Here is a 20,686-nt window from a genome sequence, read left to right as displayed (position 1 = left end):
TTATTAGAATTTTGTTGTGAAAACGGTAGCAGCTGGAGAAGCAGAGATGCTCTAGAAACAAACACCAGACCAGAAAACATGAAAGTGCAGTGAGATTCATCTCCAACACGATTCCTTTAAAGCAGCTTAACCAGGAAACATTCAACTCCTGAACAGATGAAGTCAGTCCGAATCAACACTTTGAGACAAGCAAACCATTTTATCTCCAGAACCTGATGCACTTTAGCGTTCAGATGTTTGGGGTCAGTAAGATTTTATTTGTGAGAAAGAAATGCTTTTCATCATCAAGGATGCATTAAATTGATCAAAAGTGCAATTAAAAACATTTATAATGTTGCAAATGATTTCTGTTTTCAAATAAATGCATCACGTTTTCCACAAAAATATTGTGCAGCACAACTGTGTGCAACATTGATAATAATCAGAAATGTTTCTTGAGCAGTAAATCATCATATTTTCATGATTTCTGAAGATCATGTGACACTGAAGACTGGAGGAATGATGCTGGAAATACAGCAGAGCATCGCAGAAATAAATTACACTTTAACAGATATTCACTTAGAAAACAGTTATTTTAAATTTCAATACTATTTCACATTTTTAACTATATTTTTGATCAAATAAATGCAGCCTTTTTGAGCAGAAGAGACTTCTTTCAAAAACATAAAAAAAACATAAAAATTCCTAACAACCCCAAACTCTAAATATACATTTATCACTAAAAGAAAATCATTTGAAAGAACATGCACCAGCAGAATGCACAATAATAACGTGTTTTATGAAGGTATATTCTGATATCATGTTGACTTTAAAATGTAAACACATTATGATATGCATAACATACTCTGAAATCGGCTGCATACAGTAAAATACAGCGGTGACATCAAATCCAGAACTGAGACGAGTCACGCATGCGACTGAAAATACCAGCACTGCTTGGGATCTAACCTGGTTAACTAGTCTCTGTAGTTCAACAGGTGAAGTGAGCTCGCTAACTAATCACCAGACACACATTATTGCCTTTAAAAAGGGCCTTGCTTCATCATCATCATCATCATCATCATCACAGTCATCTGATGTTCCCTCTGCTAACAGGAGCAACACCTGTGCAAAAGTCGGCCTTATTTCTCCACGCCGTTGATGCTTCTGTTATTTCCCGAGTCCCTCCGTTTCCTGGTGGAAGAGGAAGTCGTGCTGTCCGCCTCAAACTCCCCTAAAGCACAAACGCATTACAATGTGACAGAAAACACTGGTGCGTATGTTTCAGTTCATGCACAGAACGCACAACGTATAATGCATGCATGATTGCAAAGATCGAGAAGGAAACAAATCAACTTGACTGGATATTTCACAATTGCATGATGATATTTGACCATTTCTGCAGATATACTAGTTTTATACTGTATATAGCATGCAAACCTACTATATGCATTGACTGTAAGGATTATTATCATGAACTAAAACCAGAAAAACACATACAAAAAAAAAAATTATTATAAATTTTATTACTACTTTTTCAGCTAGTCTGTAATGCATAAATAAATAAAATCTTTACAATAATAATTGAAAATATCAAAATAAAAACTTACAAATATTTTATTTTAAATTATATCTACTTAAAATGACTTTAAACAACTGAAAGTATTTTTTCATTGAAAATACATCAAATAAAAACTAATTTAGAATATATATATATATATATATATATATATATATATATATATATATATATATATATATATATATATATATATATATATATATATATATAACACAAATGACAAAAATAGCCAAACAAAATCATTAAAACTTTAACTGTTATTAAAATAAATAAAACTAAATCAAAATATTAATAAATGACAAATTGACAAAAGAACACCACAAAATTAGGAAAACTTTCAAAATACACAGAAAAGGGAACAAATAAAAACAAATTCAAAATATAAAAAAAAGATATTTCATGAAATTGACAAAAAAATCTAAAATTGAAAAATGGAAAATACTAAAATAAAAATAAATGAAAAAAATCTAAAAGATATATCTAATAAAAGCGTCAAAGACTTATTCAAAATATATAAAAAAAACTTTCAAATTAAATAGAAAATAATAAAAAAGATATCCAATGGTAAACACACTAACACACACACACACATATTTATAAAGATATCTTGAAAATGACAAAAAGAGTTACTAAAACTTTCAACTTAAAATGAAAAATAGAAAATACAAACACAAATTAATTCAAAATAATAAAAAAGATATTTAATGACAAAAAAAATTAATAATAATAATAAATAAATAGCATAATAAAACCACCTGGATTATCTAATACATTTGCCAAAATGTGCAACAATAATATGTTTGACTTAATCTTCAATTTCCAGTGTCATATATATATATATAAAATCAATCAATAAAATCGTGTCAGTATATATCTGGTGTTCAGTAAGCAGTAGTCTAGTAGTCTTGTGTTTCTGCAGGTTCACCACAAGAGGTCAGAACACTACAGCTTTCATTCAGTGCTTCTGTAAACCAAGCATTAATAATCATCCGGATGTTTCTGTACCTCTGCTTCCAGACGCAGCGTCTCCAGACTCCGTGTAGTTACTGTCCTCACACTCCGAGAAGCTCTACAGAGTCCAAACATCACCAGATCATTTCAAGCTTCAAGTTTCAACCGCTTACTCAAAGTTTTGCAGAATACACAAATAAACCTTTAAACATCTCTGCAGTTACATTTAGTCACCTTCTGTCGGGGCCCGTAGTTCTCAGCAAACCAGACCATCCCGTACAGACACAGGAACGTGGTGAAGACCTTCAGACACACACACAGCGTCACTTCAGCACTGAAACACTGACGCAAACACTGCACAGAGACGTCAGAGCGCGGGAACTCACCAAACACAAGAGCCACAGGAACACATACAACACCTGCGTCTTGGAAAACAAGTCTTGTCCGAATTTGATGCACGCCAAGGCCTCCAGGAACGCGATCGCCCTGCAGCACAGTGATTCATGAGATTTCATTTATTTGCAAGAGATAATGCAATGAAATTTCCCCAGATGACTTGAACAGATATATTTGGGAAAATGGCATCATTCTAGAGTCAGTGCTGCTGCATAAAAAATCTGCATAAAACAAATAATGATTAAAAAAGGCTGAAAAAAATTATACTAATAGTATAAACACACAAACACATATTGTATGTATTTTGAAAATATTACCATGCATATATTTATATTAATATAATTTATATTATAAACAAATACTTTAAATGTATAAACATTTTATATCACATCCATTATAAATTTTAGTTTAATAAATAAATACACAAATTCAGTATATATATTTAGAAAATATTAACATTAACATTTATATTATAATATTTTATTATATATATATATATATATATATATATATATATATATATATATATATATATATATATATATATATGCATACATGCATGTGTTTGTATTTATATATACATAATAAATAAAATGATGTAAGCAAAACTTATTTTGGATGACAGCACTAATATATATTAACATAATACTGTAAAATAATAGTTTTAATGTAAAATTACAAAAAAATATTTAATTTCTTAATTTTTTTAACCCTAAACCATATATGAATACTGCACAGTGTCCAAACTTGCATGACATATTAATACATTTTTTATATATAATAAGTGCTGTCAAATAATTAATCGTGATTGATCACATCTCAAATAAAAGTATTTGTTCACATAGACGTATATTTATTATGTACATATATAAATACAAACACATGCATGAAAAATATTTTGTTTATATGTTAAATATTTATATATATATATATATATATATAAAAATAAATTATATGAATATAAATATGCATGTAAATACATTTTCTAAATATATACTGTATGTGTGTATTCATATACACAGTACACACACATATATAATGCAATCAAAAACTTTCATTTTAGATGCAATTAATCCCGAATAATAATTTGACAGCACTAATAAAAATATATATAATTATACTCATGATTTTATTCATCAGAGTGAAGCCGAATACATTAATCTCACATGCATTTGACAAATGCACCAAGCAATATCAGTTTTATTTCAATATATTCTCGTGCAGCTCTGGACTTTAATCGTGCACCATGAAGCAGAAGGATGTGAGGTAAAGATATCTCCGATCTCATTGTGTTTTCGATTAGAATGCGCTCAGACTCACCCAAACACCCAGCACTGAGTCCCGACCCGCTTGCACTGAGTGTCCGTCAGATAGGCGTAATACTGCCTAAACACCACAGGACAGAACACAGAGAGAGACGGGAACATTTTAACCCTCTGGGGTTCTTCATTTATGAGTCACACTCAGGACCTTCGGGTCAAAAATGACCCAGAGGCCGGGATTCAGGTATACTTTTTTTCAGTAAAATCAATCAAATGTATTTTTGTTCAATAATATTTTTTCTTTCTTTTTTGTGTTTTGAGAGAATTTTATGATAATAATAATGAATAATGAATTTTTATGCAGTAATTATGATCCATTTTTTCCCATTGAATATAATAGAAAATTTATATATATATGTATTTTATTTTATTTTTATTAATGCTGTATTTTATTTTAAAGTACAGCCAAGGCCTATAGAAAACAATTTTTGAAATTAGATTGGTGCCATCTGGTGGACAAATTAAGCATTTTTATCATGCAATAGCACATTTTTACCACTAGAGAGAATGTACAGCTCTCTGTAGAAAGGCTTGTGAATTCTAGTGATTTTTGCACATATTTGCCTATTTATTTCAGGTTGTGGATTTTAATATATAATCACAGATTCTCAAAGACTATTTTTGTCAAGTTTTTTTTTTTTTTTTTTGTTTGGTTGATTTAAATGGTAATTTCAAGTGCCAGTTTTACTTTATAATACAGTCAAACCTGAACATTGCACTAGAAAGAGAACAAATGGAAAGCATTTTGTTACCCATTGTTTTAATTCTAACTTAATAAAAAAAATGACATTATTTAAATCATAACATATTTTTATTTACCTTTTATTATAAACATTTCCATTAAAATTATTTTTTGCAATTCAATGAACAGTAACTCTTCAAAATTGCCAACAGCAATTATGAACAAAAAACAAAAATAACAGCAAACGTATAATCATTTTCAAACAGTACATGTAAATGGAAAATAGAAAAATAAAAAAAGTGTCACGCTGGGCCTGGGTCGCTCGAATAGGCCTGGAGGTTACTAGGGAAGAATTCCATCCTTTGACCTTACTCTGTTTGTGCGTGTGTGCGTGCGTGTGTGCACACGTGCTTGTGTGTGTGTGTTTGTGTGTGTGTGTGTGTGTGTTCAAGAGAGAGACATGGTGTGTGACTTTTGCATTTTGGATCCAATGTCTCCCCTTTATTTGATTCATTGATTTTATTTCACATATTCTCACATATCTCTGTTACAGTTTCACCAGTCTCATATTTCCCTATGTGTGTGTGTGTGTGTGTGTGTGTGTGTGTGAGTGAGTGTGTCTATTTTGCAACCTTGATGGCTTACAGCCTCATGCTTTTATTGCTGTGCACTTTATTTCTTACATTGATGAATAATTTCTTTTATTTCACACATTTCCCAAAATTAGCTTTTGCAATGATACTTTCATTTGTGTGTGTTTTTGTGTGTAAAAGTGTGTGTGTGTGTGTGTGTGTGAATTTTTTTGTCTGTTTTGCACTCTTGATGTTTTAGAGATTCACCCCTTCACTGTTGTATGCTTTTTTTCTGCATCGTGGCTGATTTGTAGATTGTACACACAAAAAAACTCAGTATTTTCATATTTTTGCAAATTTCCCATTCATTTCCTATGTCGGGTCATTTTTGACCCGAAGACCCTGAGTGTGACTATTTTTTTTACGACCACTTAGACTTTTAAAATCCTGTCCCCAATTTTTTGGGGTGTTCATATACCAAGTACCAAAAAAGTCACCAAGTTTCGGACCATTCCGATGAAGCTACGATTTGTAACATTTTTTTAAAAAAAAATTTCGGGTCATAAATGACCTAAGAACCCCAGAGGGTTAAAGGTCAGTTCTTCGATCGAATGCACTTTTCACATGTTTATATAATAATAATTACTGATTCAGGTCTATGCACATTACATTTAGTTCTTTATATATGGTTTTTATATTCATTATTTATTATTTTATTAATTTACTTGTTTAACATTTTTACTCAATTTTAATCACAATTTTAAACTTGAATTAATTCAGGTGAGCAGGCATACATATACATATATAGATTGTTTTTAAATTATATTATATAGATTGTTTTTAAATTATATTACACTATTATTTTGTATCAGTTTTTATTAAATTTTTAATCAATTTCAATTTGATATTTTTCTGATTTAATTAATGATTCAGGTGTGTGGGCATTACATTTTTATTTTATTTTTATTTACAATAAGGCTACATTTTTATTACATTGTTTTATATAAAAATAATTTGTATCAATTTGTATGTAATTTTTTAGTCAATTTCAATTTCACATTTGTATTTATTTTATTACATTTAGATTTATTATATATTGTTTTTACATGTATAATTTTTTATTTTATTAATTAAATTTCTTTACATTTTACTCAACTTTAATCACATTTGTAAGATTTAATTTATGATTCAGGTATGCAGGCATTATGTTTTTTTTTTGATTTTTTTGTATATTAATACGATTTAAATTTTATTTAATTTTTTTTTTAGCCATTTTAATTTTACATTTTTATGATTTATTTAATAGATCCGGTGTGCAGGCATTATATTTTAATTAGATTGTTTTCATATTTATATATTATAAAATTTAATTATCAGTTTTTGTATTTTTTTATTACAATTTTATATTACGATTTAATTAAATATTCAAGTGTTCGGACGTTACATTTTGTTTTATTATATACTATTTTTATATTATTATTATTTTTAATTTTTTTTTACTCCATTTTAATAAATTTTAAAGATGTAACTAGTTTCATTTTGTCATTTTTATCTATTTCCAGTGGATAAAAATCAAGTCCCATCCTGCATTTTTCCTCGTTTTCCTCTAAAATACATCAGAGTATGGAAGCCAGATGAATGTGATTGTTCTTACCGTACAGTAGGAGCCGTGATGATCCCGATGAACAGGATCCTGCACCAGCTGAGAGCGTGGCATGCTGGGAACACGAAGATGTGCTTCAGGAAGAACGTGTTGAGCTCCGTCAGCTTCATATCATATAATTTGGAGAAAAACAAAAAAAATTAAGTGAGAAATATTGATAAATTGGCATTTAATTAAATATATTTATTATTATTTCTTACTATTTAATTTGGAGAAAAAAAATGAAAGAGGAAGTGAGAAATATTGAAAAATTGGTGTTTAATTTAATATATTTATAAATATGAGACTCAACTTGATTTTTTTTTTTTTTTTATCTGCCATTTTTTATTATCGTTTTGTTTTCCACAGTGCATTCTGGGATTGCTAAACAAACAGAAATAACTCAAATAAGAACAATTATTTTATTAATTATATAAAGGTCACTCCCACTAAAAATCAATGAAATTGCGCTATTAAATGCACTGTATTTTTACCTCAATGTTTTCTGTTTTAATTTTTGAGTATAAACTGTAAGAAGTCAGTGCCCCAGTGAAGTGTTTTATTTCTCAGCACTGGCTGATAGAGAAGCGGATGGACCGACCTGCCAGATGATCATGAACAGATAGACTCCCATCACTCTCTGTAAGGAGGATTTGGGGTCGAGCCAGCGCACGTATGTCCAGCTGGCCGGCGTGAACTGTAGAGCGGCGCGCTTGATCTTCCCCGTGGTGCTGTGGATGTCTCTGTGCAGCACAAACACACTCGTTCAGTCTCTGACGGATGCTCTCAGAAGGCAGTGTTTGAGGGGTTTCTTACTTGATGCTCGCCCAGTGATACGTGCGCATCTCCAGGAAGCGGCAGACGGTCATTCCCAGCCAGATCCCGCCTCCGTTACACAGCAGGATATCCAGGATGACCTGATCCCACCAGCACTCGGCGAAATTCGGAAGAAGATGCATGAAGAACAGCTGCACGGAGAGATTTAGAATGTTTCTAATAAACAATGTGAAGCTGGAACTAAAGCAATAAAGCCACGGCTTCACGGAGCTTACTGCTTTTATAAACCGGTTATTCCATATACCTAGTTAGGCTTCACGAAATAAAAACAGAGCACATAAGTGTAATGATATTAATAAAAACAGTATTCTTCCTAAAAACAATGTAGGTCCTCAGAAACAGTTGTGGTTCCAACACACAGAAGTAAACAAAGGTGTTAGTAGTGATTATTAACACATCATGAGCATATATCGTGCTAGTTTTACTCAATCTTAGTGCTGCGTTTGACACCATAGATCATGACATACTCATAGATCGATTACAAAACTATACAGGTATTCAAGGGCAGGCTCTAAGATGGTTTAGATCCTACCTGTCCGATCGCTACCATTTTGTTTATTTAAATGGGGAGTCATCTCATTTATCACCAGTAAAATATGGAGTGCCACAAGGCTCTGTCCTAGGTCCTCTGCTATTTTCAATATACATGTTGCCCCTTATAATAATATTATTAGAAAATACAGAATTAGTTTCCACTGTTATGCTGATGATAGTCAACTATATATCTCAAGGAGACCAGATGAAACTTCCCAATTATCTAAGCTAACAGAGTGTGTTAAAAATGTAAAAGATTGGATGACAAATAATTTTCTCCAATTAAATTCGGATAAGACAGAGATATTAATTATTGGACCAAAAAACACTAAACTGAATCTTGTAGATTACAATATATATATATATATATATATATATATATATATATTTAGAAATTCCGTGTTGACTGCTTTAATATTTAATATAACTAATTTAAAAAATAAAATGTAATCAATTAAATTTAAAAGGTTTTTATCATTTGATGTGTTTTTGTCTTCATTAAGATGTCTATATAGTTCCCTTTATTATTTTATTTCAGTTCAGTTTTAGTTTTTTTAGTAGATCAAGTAAAACTAAATAAAAATCTGAATGTTTATTTATTTTTATTATTTCAGATAATTATTTCATCTCAATTAAATTCTTTGTTGTCCTTTTAATTGATCCCGATTCCGTGTTTTAGTATTTAATATACATTTATTATATATAAATAAAGTGTAATCAAAAGAATGCATGAAACTTTTTTATATGGAATCAAATGAAATGTAACTATTCCTTTCATTTTCCAGCGAACATAATGAGACGGTCATTAGGGGTGAAGCATCATATATTGTGGTAAAATGAAAGCATGGAACATGGTAATGCATTATTTGTCCTGCATGCATTAGTGTGTTACCTCGGTCAGCTCCCATGTGATGCTGATGGTCCAGCACAGGCCATAGCTGCGGATCAGCAGAGCCTTCATGCCCCAGCCCCAGAAGTGACTGAAGGCGAAGATGTCGAAGTGGCTGAGGATTCGCTCCCAGGTGATCACATGACAGTTCACGGCATACTCCTGTCAATCATCACCACAGTATCAGTTTAACACACGCTTAAAGGCACTGGAGGTCATAAGACTGTTAAACTGAACACAGTGCATCCGTCTGAAACTTGTGATGGTGTTATTTAAGTATAATCAAGATTTTTATATTTTCTGTTTTCATTTTAAAAGTTTTAGTAACTTTACATGGTTTTTTCTTTACAATTTTAGTTTTAGTAATTTAAAGAATGAGAGATGGTGCTTTGGCAACTTATGAGCAGTAATAAATTAAACTTTATATTTTCAATTCATTCACCATTTTAAATGTATTTATTTTTTATTCTGGATACTGTTTTAATCTAATTTTAATAATAAAATGTTTGATTTAATTTTAATAATCAAAAACAATGCATAAGTAATTAAATAAATAAAATGTGCATTTAATATTCATCCTCAATTTGTCCTTAAATTATTTTTCTGTAACTTGCCATATTTTGAATATTTGATTTAAATAGTATTTTATTAAATATTAAATTATAAAAATATTGTCTTACTTTTTCAGCATCTTATTAAAATTTTAGCATATTTGAAATTTTACTGGATTCTGTATTTAACAACAACAACAAAAACATTATAATAATAATAGTTTGATTAATTTTAAAAAGCATGTTTTTTTCATTACTTCATTATTATTAGATTAGATTCAACTATTGTCACTGCACATGTAAGGTACAAGGCAAGGAAATGCAGTTAGCATCTAGCCAGAAGTGCAATAAGCAGTAAGTACAGAATATCTTTTAGCTAACTACACTGACCCTAATTTCTGAGCACTGGCAGAAGAGAATTTTATGAACACAATGCATTCGTGAGTTAATCCTTTAACAACCGAAGTGGGTCAGATCTCGCTGACCGTCACTGACCATGATGTCAGCTTCCCGTTTGGCATAGCGCAGATTGGGATCCAGCCAGAACATGAGAGACTTGACCTGCTCCCAGTTCAGGAAGATGATGAAAACCAGGAAGAGGAAGTACAGCACACTCAATCCTGCACAACCACACAAACACACCCTTCAGAAACGAGAAACACACCAACCTACAAACCCAACCGCTCAGAACTGCCCTTTCATCATTAATTATTCATCTGTATTACCAGACTTCCAAAACAAGCGTCTGATGCACTCACCGAACACTATACGCCACACTGCTGGATGGGGTCTTGTGAACGGACCTGAAAAAAGACAAAGAGGGTTATTAGTTGACATCATAGACAATAAAAAAAGCATTGATAAGTATTTTTATCGTCTCATATGAAATGTAAGGGCCTGCAATGACGCGGTTTGACCACTGTGGCGCTGTAGAGCAAGACCATATTCAGCCCCACAGCGTTATGTAAACAAATACCACTCTTTCTGTGAAGAAAAACTACATACTTTTGAGTATGTAGCAGAATGGTAGGCAAGCTTTGGTACATACTGTACTATTTCGTCATAACTTTCTCAAAATGTCGTATTGGAGAGAAATGCCGAGACCTCTCTTCATATATTTGCATGATGCATTTAAAAAAGTTAACGACCTAACGCATCATTTTAAAAGTTTATAGTGTTGCTACAGATTAAATATAAAGCGCATAACATTTTTAACAAGTTAGATTTATCACACGAAGCCCTTTCTCTGCCTGTCCGTCAGTCTCGCATATCCGCCATTTTTGTAGTTCTTAAACACTTTTTTGTAGTTCTAATGGAACCCTCGTCCACCATGCAATGTGTTGTGGGCAATAATAGCCATTAGAGTGCGCGTTGATCTGCACTTTTAAATCAAATTAACGAATTTTAATAAGATTAAAGAATTGTAATCTCAAGTAGGGGAATCTTTGGCATATTTTTTTCAACATACTCTGATTTGGCACATACTAATTCTATTTTTGGATACTATTAAGGATGGACAGTATGCGAATTGGGATGTAATACCAAAACGGATCTGTCATATATTTGTGAATGGGAAAAAACATAACGCACATTATGGGGGAATAGTCCCGCCTTCTAAATGAAAGAGCCAATCGCTGATTGGTAAAGTCATTGCATCACTGCAGCAGGTGTTATAAGCTCAGGTTATCAAACTAATAATTTGTTGGAGTCCTATTATGAACCTGAACACAATGCGTCACCAAGGTCATCATAAAAAATAAAAAAAGTATATCTAAAAGAGATCTTCAGCATGACTTCAAGACTTTTACCATTGGGGAAGGCGAGAACGCTGATGATCAAGAAGAAGGAGATGACCAGGATGAGACCCACCCACAGGTTACTGTCAGGGTTTCCATCATCTCTGCAACGGAAACATGTGGTCACACACTGAAAAACCCTGCACAAGTGTTTCACAATCCACTACATACACATACAGACCAGAAGATGCAAACAGAGAATGAATGCACAGCAGAAAAATAGGTTCTTGACATTTCTGTAGACGATGATGTTATAAGAGTCTGGAAGTGACAGCATGGAAACTACCACTTTTGTTTACACCCAAGAAAACCCATCACAAATTGGACTAATTTTATTACTGTATTTTAAAGTGTAACTGTGAGACTGGTATAAATAGAATATAAAAGATAAAAATAGAATATAAGAAATGATCTACTTACAGAAATAAACAGAAATGATAAATTGATTTTCATTTTGTTTAAGAAACTGAAATAAAACAAGCACAAATGCTGCGTCATTACTGTACTATACAATTAAAAGAAAAGTCTATTAATTTAACAGTAGATCCATTAATTTATTAATATATTATGATACTTGTTTTTCATGAATGTATTTTACAACAATACAAAGAGCAATGTTTAACATTTTACAACATTTAGCCCTACACTTATTCACTTTTATTTGTTCCCCACTAAATAGTTATTTTCTTCACTAAATATTTAGATTTTATACAATTATCGTGCACTAACGATTTCCCTAGAGTAACTTTTAATATTATTAAAAGTAACCTAATAGTATTATTATCATAGATTTTGATTATATAAATTTGCTGATTTTCTTTACACTTAAGTTGTATGTGGTAGATTGTGTTTAACACACAAAAGAGTGATGATCAGGTCACAAAAAAAAGAGAAAAGAAAACACACTAAACAACACACTAAAAAAAATGGTATCGAGCTAACTAAACACGCCCCTAAATGCGCGGTGACGTCATCAAAAAATTTATTCGTTTTCCCGGAAATGAAAGACCGTAGAAGATCATAGAGTAGGAGACTAATAACACATAGGTGATCCCAGCGAAACAAAAACGCACTAAAAGCCAGCCAATTCAGATTTAGATAACATGATCACTTGCGCGATGTCTTGTTGCCATAACATGACCTCATTGCGGTTCTTTGTGTGACATTGGCGTTGTGCGTCACTCACCGCGTAAACGCGAAGTACATGAGGCTGAGCACGGCGCATGTGAGCAGGGTGATGGTGTGAGGCTTGTAGAAGAAGTCGATGGTGATGTCCTCCACCTGCTGCTCGTTGATCATGCGGAAATGCATCCAGTATTTCACATCATCTTTAGTTAGAGTCCCGGAGCCGAGCGCGGACGCCATTCCTTTTCCTCTCTGTCCTGGCTTCACCTTTGATTTACCGCGATGTGAGCGGCTCTCTCTCCCTCTCTGGCGTCTGCGGCACGAATGCAACCCGGATGACGGCCATGCATGTGTGCAATCCGGTTCCTAATGCACGCACAACACAATCAGCTGCTCGGGGAGAGAGATGCATGCACGGAACGGAAAGATGGCACACACTTTAGAGGGGAAAACAGACATGTTCCTGCATTTTCATTGGTTTGCATGCAGTGCTAGGCGTTCAGCCAGTATGGCAAGCCGAAAGGGTCAAAACGTAAAGCGGGTCTCGAGTTTCTCACGCGCTGAAGGTCACACTGTTGTGTTGAGTGTCATTTACACCAACAGTGGCAAACGTGGCATTGCGCTTTCCTCAATCACAAAGTGGACCCAAAAAATAGAGAAAAGTGCACTTGATTATTTTTTTTAAAGTTTGCACATAAAGTTGGCACTTTCTGGAAAAATATCATTACAATTGCATGAGTGTTACATTATTTTTGAGTTATCTGTTTTTGCAAATGAACTGTTTACTGAACAATGAACTGTGTTGTGGTTGGGTTTTGTATCTTAGCACCTCCTGAACATCACACATATTCATGGTCAGCAGCAGCTGCGGGTTTTTATACCAAAGAACTAACAAACACGAGCCATGCCAGCAAATATGTTATATATATATATATATATATATATATATATATATATATATATATATATATAATATAAGTGCTGTCCCATTTATTATGTGTATATATATACACACAGTATATATTTTGAAAATACATTAATTTTTTTATTTACATGTTTATATTTATATTCATTAAATATATATTATAAACAATTATATTTATTGTATAAACATTACATATTTTACTGAAATATATGCATGCATGTGTTTGCATTTATTTATATACCCTAAATAATAAATATACACAGTACACAAATCGCATCCTGTATACACACACACACACACACACATATATTCACACACAGTCATCAGTCACACAGGTATATTTGTTGCAATAGCCAACAATACATTATATGGGTCAAAATGATCAATTTGTCTTTTATTCCAAAAACCATTAGGATATTAAGTAAACATCATGTTCCATGAAGATATTTAGTAAATTTCCTACCGTAAAAATATAAAAACATAATTCCTGTTTAGTAATATGCATTGCTAAGAACTTCATCTGAACAACTTTAAAGGTGATTTTCTCAATATTTAGATTTTTTTGCTCCCTCAGATTCCAGATTTTTAAATAGTTGTATCTCAGAAAAATAATGTCCTCCTAACAAACCATACATCAGTGGAAAGCTTATTTATTCAGCTTTTATTTAAATGATGCATAAATCTCAATTTAAAAAAATTGACCCTTATGACTGGTTTTGTGCTCCAGGGTCAAACACACACACATATATATATATATATATATATATATATATATATATATATATATATATATATATATATACACACAGTAGCTTGACAGATTGCTATCCAGTATTGCAAAAACAGACAATGAGAGGTAAACAGTACTCAGTACTTTAATAGTGAGCAAATGCAAAACTTGTGGCACATTTACATTTATGCATTTGGCAAACATGTTTATACAGCAATTTACAGTACATTCATGCTAAACATTTGATCTATTAAAACCCATGACCCTGACACTGTAGAAAAAGGCATTAAACAGGCATTTATATACACATTCAATTCAGATGTCATTACAGTTCATTCACAAATGGGTAATTTGTCCTCGATCTCATTCGTCTGATCAAGCCTCTTGCTTGATGGAGATCAATGGCTGCGTTGAAACAAAGACATACAAAAGAGATTTCAGTGTGTTTGAACATTGTTCAGCATGTTTTGTTGTTTTTAATCCGAATGTTAAATTACCAGAGTGTTGAAGTGAGATCGGCACACAGCTTTACTCTCCCAGAAGATCAGAATCAGAGCCAGAATCAACTCCAGCCCACACAAGACACCGATCACCACCTTCAGACCCACAAACATGTTGTCCTGGAGAAAAAGATGGCAATCAATAACAATAATATCAACAATGACATCAGTTCTTAAGTGTGTGTAAATGCCTGTTTGCTATAACTTACCCTTGTGTTGTAACCTGGGCTGTCATGCTGTAAAATCAAATAAATGAAATATATGTATGGACATTGCTGAAACTCTGGCTTCAATAAGTTATGAAGTTATGAAAAATCACAAATTACCAAATGCCAACTTACATTGCCTAGTAATGAACAGAGAACTATAGCTGTGATTGACCAGAAAAGGCTGATAATGTTGAATATGAAGGACAGTTTCACCTTTCAGAACGAAAACAAGAAGATAAATAGTTAAATTATGTTTTTGTCATGATAAAAAATAACAAAAATAAAAGGTTATGAACAATATTTGGTTACTCACCACAGGCATGAATGGAGAATTTCCAGCTGCAAATGACAGAATCCCACTTGCAATGAACTGAAAATAAATAGTTAAAACACAGATATTGCATCATCTTGAATATTCAGAGATGTGTGTGTGTGTGTGTGTGTGTGTGTGTGTTTACACTGATGAAAGCTGGAGAACGAGCTGTGATAATTGCAGACAGGATCTCTTGTGTACTCACCAGGGCACTAGTTAGGGTGTACACTAGATGGGGCGGACCGTATTCATGAGTAAGGAGGCTGCCGATGCAAATGACAAACACTCCGATGCTGAGCTGAGCCGCCTGAAACGACAAATAAAAAAACAGTCAGATCACGATATGTTTTCCATGATAAACCTGGATAAAGTAAAGGTGGAAAGTTGAGGTGGAAAAGTTGTGGGAAAGTTCATTCAGTGCACACAGACTGAAGTAGTTTAAGTTTTTGGTTCTTTTAATTGTGATGATTTTGGCTTTGAACATGCATTGATACTGTACATCTACTCAATGCTTGGTCAGGGCTCCTTTTGCTTTAATTACTGTCTCAGTTCGGCGTGACATGGACGTGATCATTTCCTGGCACTGCTGAGGTGGTCTGGAAGCCCAAGTTTCTTTAACAGTGGTCTTCAGCTCATCTGCATTGTTTGGTCTCTTGTTTCTCATCTTCCTCTTGACAATAGCCCATAGATTCTCTCTGGGGTTCATGTCTGGTGAGTTTGCTGGCCAGTCAAGCACACCAACACCATGCTCATTTAACAAACTTTTGGTGGTTTTGGCAGCCAAATCCTGTTGGAAAATGAAATCAGCATCTTCAAAAGCTGGTCAGCAGAAGGAAGCATGAAGTGCTCCAAAAATTCTTGGTAAACGGGTGCAGTGACTTTGGTTTTCAAAAAACACAATGGACCAACTCCAGCAGATGACATTGCACCTGAAAACATCACAGACTGTGGAAGCGTAACACTGGACTTCAAGCAATCTCCACCCTTCGTCCAGACTCTAGGACCTTGGTTTCCAAATGAAATACAAAACTTGCTTTCATCTTGAAAAGAGGACTTTGGACCACTGGGCAACAGTCCAGTTCTTCTTCTCCTTATCCCAGGTAAGACGCCTCTGATGTTGTCTGTGTTTCAGCAATTCCTTGGCTCTTGATGCCAATGACCGCAGCCTCAGTGCATTCCTAGTGAAGTTCAATTCAATTCAAGTTTATTTGTATAGCGCTTTTTACAATACAAATCGTTACAAAGCAACTTTACAGAAAATTATGTTCCTACAATATTTAGTAGTCGCTTATAAGTGGTGACTATCAGTTTGTGCACGTATGACAGGATTTGTAGAATAATTACGACGTAGTCAGCCAGACGATGAACATTATTAATATTATTAATTATTAATTATTATATGATAAGTCACACTTGTAGCAATATTTGTTAGTTCTGTTTGTTGATTCAGGGTTAGCATCATCTGAGGTCCTCTGAGGGTCAGCATCATCTCTTCTCAGGTGTTCTGGATCCAGACTGGAGCTTGTGTAAATCCTAGTTACCACGGGATGCATTTAAAATCTAGATTTAAACAGAGAGAGTGTGTCTGAACCCCGAACATTATCAGGAAGGCTATTCCAGAGTTTGGGAGACAAATGTGAAAAAGCTCTACCTCCTTTAGTGGACTTTGCTATCCTAGGAACTACCAAAAGTCCAGCGTTTTGTGACCTTAGGGTGCGTGATGGGTTGTAGCGTGGTAGAAGGCTAGTTAGGTACGCAGGAGCTAAACCATTTAGGGCCTTATAGGTAAGTAATGATAATTTGTAACTGATACGGTACATAATAGATAGCCAGTGCAGAGACTGTAAAATTGGGGTAATATGATCATATTTTCTTGACCTGGTAAGGACTCTAGCTGCTGCATTTTGGACGACCTGTAGCTTGTTTATTGACGAAGCAGGACAACCACCTAGAAGTGCATTACAATAGTACAGTCTAGAGGTCATGAATGCATGAACTAGCTTTTCTGCATCAGAAACAGATAACATGTGTCGTAGCTTGGCAATGTTTCTAAGATGGAAGAATGCAGTTTTTGTAAGATTGGAAATATAATTTTCAAAAGACAAGTCGCTGTCTAATATAACACCCAGATTTTTGACTGTAGAGGAAGTAACAGTACATGTGTCTAGTTGAAGATTGTAATCTACAAGATTCTGTGTAGTGTTTATTGGTCCGATTATTAATATCTCTGTCTTATCCGATGTCTTAACCCGATTTTACATTTTTAACACACTCTGTTAGCTTAGATAACTGAGAAGTTTCATCTGGTCTCGTTGAGATATATAGCAGAGTATCATCAGCATAACAGTGGAAGCTAATTCTGTATTTTCTAATAATATTACCAAAGGGCAACATGTATATTGAAAATTGAAGGGGACCTAGGACGGATCCTTGTGGCACTCCATATTTTACTGATGATAAATGAGATGACTCCCCATTTAAGTAAACAAGTTCACTCAAATTCTTGAATATATTTTGCTTGACAATCCTCATAAGGATGTGGTTTTCTCAGTTGGTTGTGCATCTTTTTCTTACACACTTTTTCCTTCCACTCAACTTTCTGTTAACATGCTTGGATACAGCACTCTGTGAACAGTCAGCTTCTTTGGCAATTAATGTTTGTGTCTTATCCTCCTTGTGAAGAGTGTCAATGATTGTCTTCTGGACAACTGTCAGATCAGCAGTCTTCCTCATGATTGTGTAGCCTAGTGAACCAAACTGAGAGACCATTTTGAAGGCTGAGGAAACCTCTGCAGGTGTTTTGAGTTGATTAGCTGATTGGCATGTCACCATATTCTAATTTGTTGAGATTGTGAATTAAAAACATCACAATTAAAAGAACCAAAGACTTAAACCACTTCAGTCTGTGTGCATTTCATTTATTTAATACCTAAGTTTCACAATTTGAGTTGAATTACTGAAATAAATTAACTTTTTCACAACATTCTAAGCACATATTTAGCATATTTTTAAATACCTAGAGCTTCTCGTGATTTTGACATGAATGTGTAAGGAAAGGAATTCTTAAACTGAAACTGAAAGAAGCATTTTCACATCTGCTCTCAGACTTTCGGCCTCTTTGAGTTAACCTCAGTCAGTAGAATGCATACATTTGATGGAAATCTATCATTTAAAATGATAACACAGAAAGGCTCATGTGATGGAATCAGGGTCACAAATAAACTAGAATTCAGGCCAAAAATACCACTGAAACTGACTAATGCCCCAGATAAAAATACCCGTACTAATTTGATGTGTTTCTATAAACACTTTTCTGTCCGCAGATATTTAAGGAAACTAAACACATGGGTAGTATTATGCATTTAAATGTTGCACGCACCCCGAGTTCCTTTGGCCGTCCTTTAAGAAAGACCTTGTAAGCGTCTTTGAAGATGCAGGTGAATTTCTCGGGCATCAGGTGACCGTCTCCGGTGTTCCTGAGGTTTCCCAGAGGAATGGTGATGACCATACAGTCATCCGGCTTAAACGTGTAGCGCATCTCTCCACCAAACGCTTTCTGTGTCTGTCAAAATAACAGACATGTGAAAACGTTCCAGCAAGGTTCTCTCAAGGCTATGAACACAATATTCACTCCAAGTGATCTGGTCTTTAATAACATTCTCAACATTAGCACATAAACGCTACAATTATACGTCATTCATGGAAGGTTTTATTCATTTTTTTAAAGTTGTATACCCATTGGTTTTTTAAATGTTACTTAAACACATGCAAAAATGTTTAAAAGTTATTACTTACTACTTACTACTACTGGTTGTTCACAAAATGCTGTCTGTAATTAAAAAAAGAAAAGTCAAAGTTATGAACAAACATACTTCCGGTAATGTTAATTATGTTCTCAAAAAGTTAACCGAAACACATTTATACATCATTCAGAAACTGCTTTTTCTTACATGTTTTTACCTTTATTGTTAATTAAATTTGGTCTGTAATTGAAAAAGTCAAAGTTCTGAGCAAATGTTCTTCCAGTAACTTTAACAAAACGTTCACTCCAAGTTATCGGTCCTTTAATAACATTCTCATAACGTCAACATAATAATGTATATCATCTATGGAACTTTTTTCTTAAATGTTTTTACTCATTTGTTAAATGTTGCTACTTTTTTAAAAATGTAACTTTAACGTTATTCAAATGTTACTATTTACTTTTTTTCGGAATGTTCAGAGAACATTCAAAAGTAGCGTTCCCATAACGTTTGCAAAATTCTAAAATGTAAAATTTCCTTTAACAATAATCCTGTAACATTGTTTTCACTAACGTTCGCAGAAACAAGAAAAACGTTTTTAAAAAAACTGCACTTTTTGAATGTTCAGAAAGCATTCCGAAATAATTTCTCTCTCTCTCTTTAATGAATTTACAAAATTCTGCCGTTCAAATGTTTGAGGAGTAAAAAAACATAATTAAAGAGCTTATATCTTATAATTGAGTCCTAGCAGATGCTTCTCATCTTTTAACACTGCGCCAATCGACTCATCATTTGATGACACATCATTTTAGTCGTAATATGTTGGAATTTTATTCAACAAAGTATGAAAAGTGAGTCAACCCACCCCAATCCCACCCACAATCCCCAGAGAGAGCGTGTTTAATCTGTATCTACAGGAAGTCTGGTGTAAATCCAGCCATTTATAATATAGTTAATATACAGAGATTATCTAACAACACACACAGATCCTGAGATCTCGAAAGCAAACCAGAAGCCAAATTCTGTCGGTCTCTGAAACTCACTCTGTTCATCTATAAGCGTAAACAACGTTCTGTTGTTTTATTCAAGTCTTTTAATGTTAAAATGTCTTACCAGCTGGAGAGTGAATTGAAGTCCAGATGAAGAGCTTCTGCAGGTTTGTCTGTTCAGATAGGAGAAGTTTCTTTGAGAAGCGCAGCTCAAACGCTCATCACATCACTTTCACACATCACAGTTCCTTTTTTTTTTTGGACCAACCACATGAAAGTTGGTTTTGGGTATCAAAAAAAAAGATCTTCTCTCCACTATAACACGGAAGACAGACTCAACTCAACTCGGTAAGACGCTCAGTAACTTTGCATTTATATATATATATATATATATATATATATATATATATATATATATA

General features: G+C 33.4%; 2 protein-coding genes across 4 annotated transcripts; both read right to left on the bottom strand.

Annotated features, from left to right (window-relative positions):
* Positions 1–761: 761 nt before the first annotated feature.
* ptdss1a (phosphatidylserine synthase 1a) lies at positions 762–13,504 on the bottom strand. The gene is made up of 13 exons (XM_026283376.1): positions 12,920–13,504; positions 11,746–11,837; positions 10,696–10,740; positions 10,433–10,557; positions 9,390–9,548; positions 7,943–8,094; positions 7,728–7,869; positions 7,139–7,251; positions 4,229–4,294; positions 2,899–2,998; positions 2,747–2,815; positions 2,567–2,630; positions 762–1,213 (listed from the first exon to the last, which is right to left on the bottom strand). Exons 1-13 carry the CDS (start codon positions 13,096–13,098, stop codon positions 1,122–1,124), a joined length of 1,398 nt encoding a protein of 465 aa, XP_026139161.1. The 5' UTR covers positions 13,099–13,504; the 3' UTR covers positions 762–1,121.
* Positions 13,505–14,638: 1,134 nt separating this feature from the next.
* On the bottom strand, positions 14,639–20,497 carry LOC113115769 (membrane-spanning 4-domains subfamily A member 4A). Of its 3 annotated transcripts, none has more exons than XM_026283373.1 (9): positions 20,392–20,497; positions 19,331–19,364; positions 18,915–19,097; positions 15,741–15,842; positions 15,536–15,592; positions 15,340–15,435; positions 15,223–15,249; positions 15,011–15,133; positions 14,639–14,918 (listed from the first exon to the last, which is right to left on the bottom strand). In XM_026283373.1, the coding sequence occupies exons 3-9, from the start codon at positions 19,071–19,073 to the stop codon at positions 14,889–14,891; spliced, it is 594 nt and encodes a 197-aa protein (XP_026139158.1). In that variant the 5' UTR covers positions 19,074–19,097; positions 19,331–19,364; positions 20,392–20,497; the 3' UTR covers positions 14,639–14,888. The 3 variants fall into 3 exon arrangements, with proteins under 3 accessions (XP_026139158.1, XP_026139160.1, XP_026139159.1); XM_026283375.1 differs by having other exon boundaries at positions 15,355–15,435; XM_026283374.1 differs by having other exon boundaries at positions 19,338–19,364; positions 20,392–20,491.
* Between the last annotated feature and the right edge of the window lie 189 nt (positions 20,498–20,686).

This window comes from Carassius auratus, chromosome 16 (genome assembly GCF_003368295.1).
Source record: "Carassius auratus strain Wakin chromosome 16, ASM336829v1, whole genome shotgun sequence".
Taxonomy (NCBI): domain Eukaryota; kingdom Metazoa; phylum Chordata; class Actinopteri; order Cypriniformes; family Cyprinidae; genus Carassius; species Carassius auratus.
Note: the sequence above shows the minus strand (reverse complement) of the source record. Positions and strands in the feature narration are given on the sequence as shown.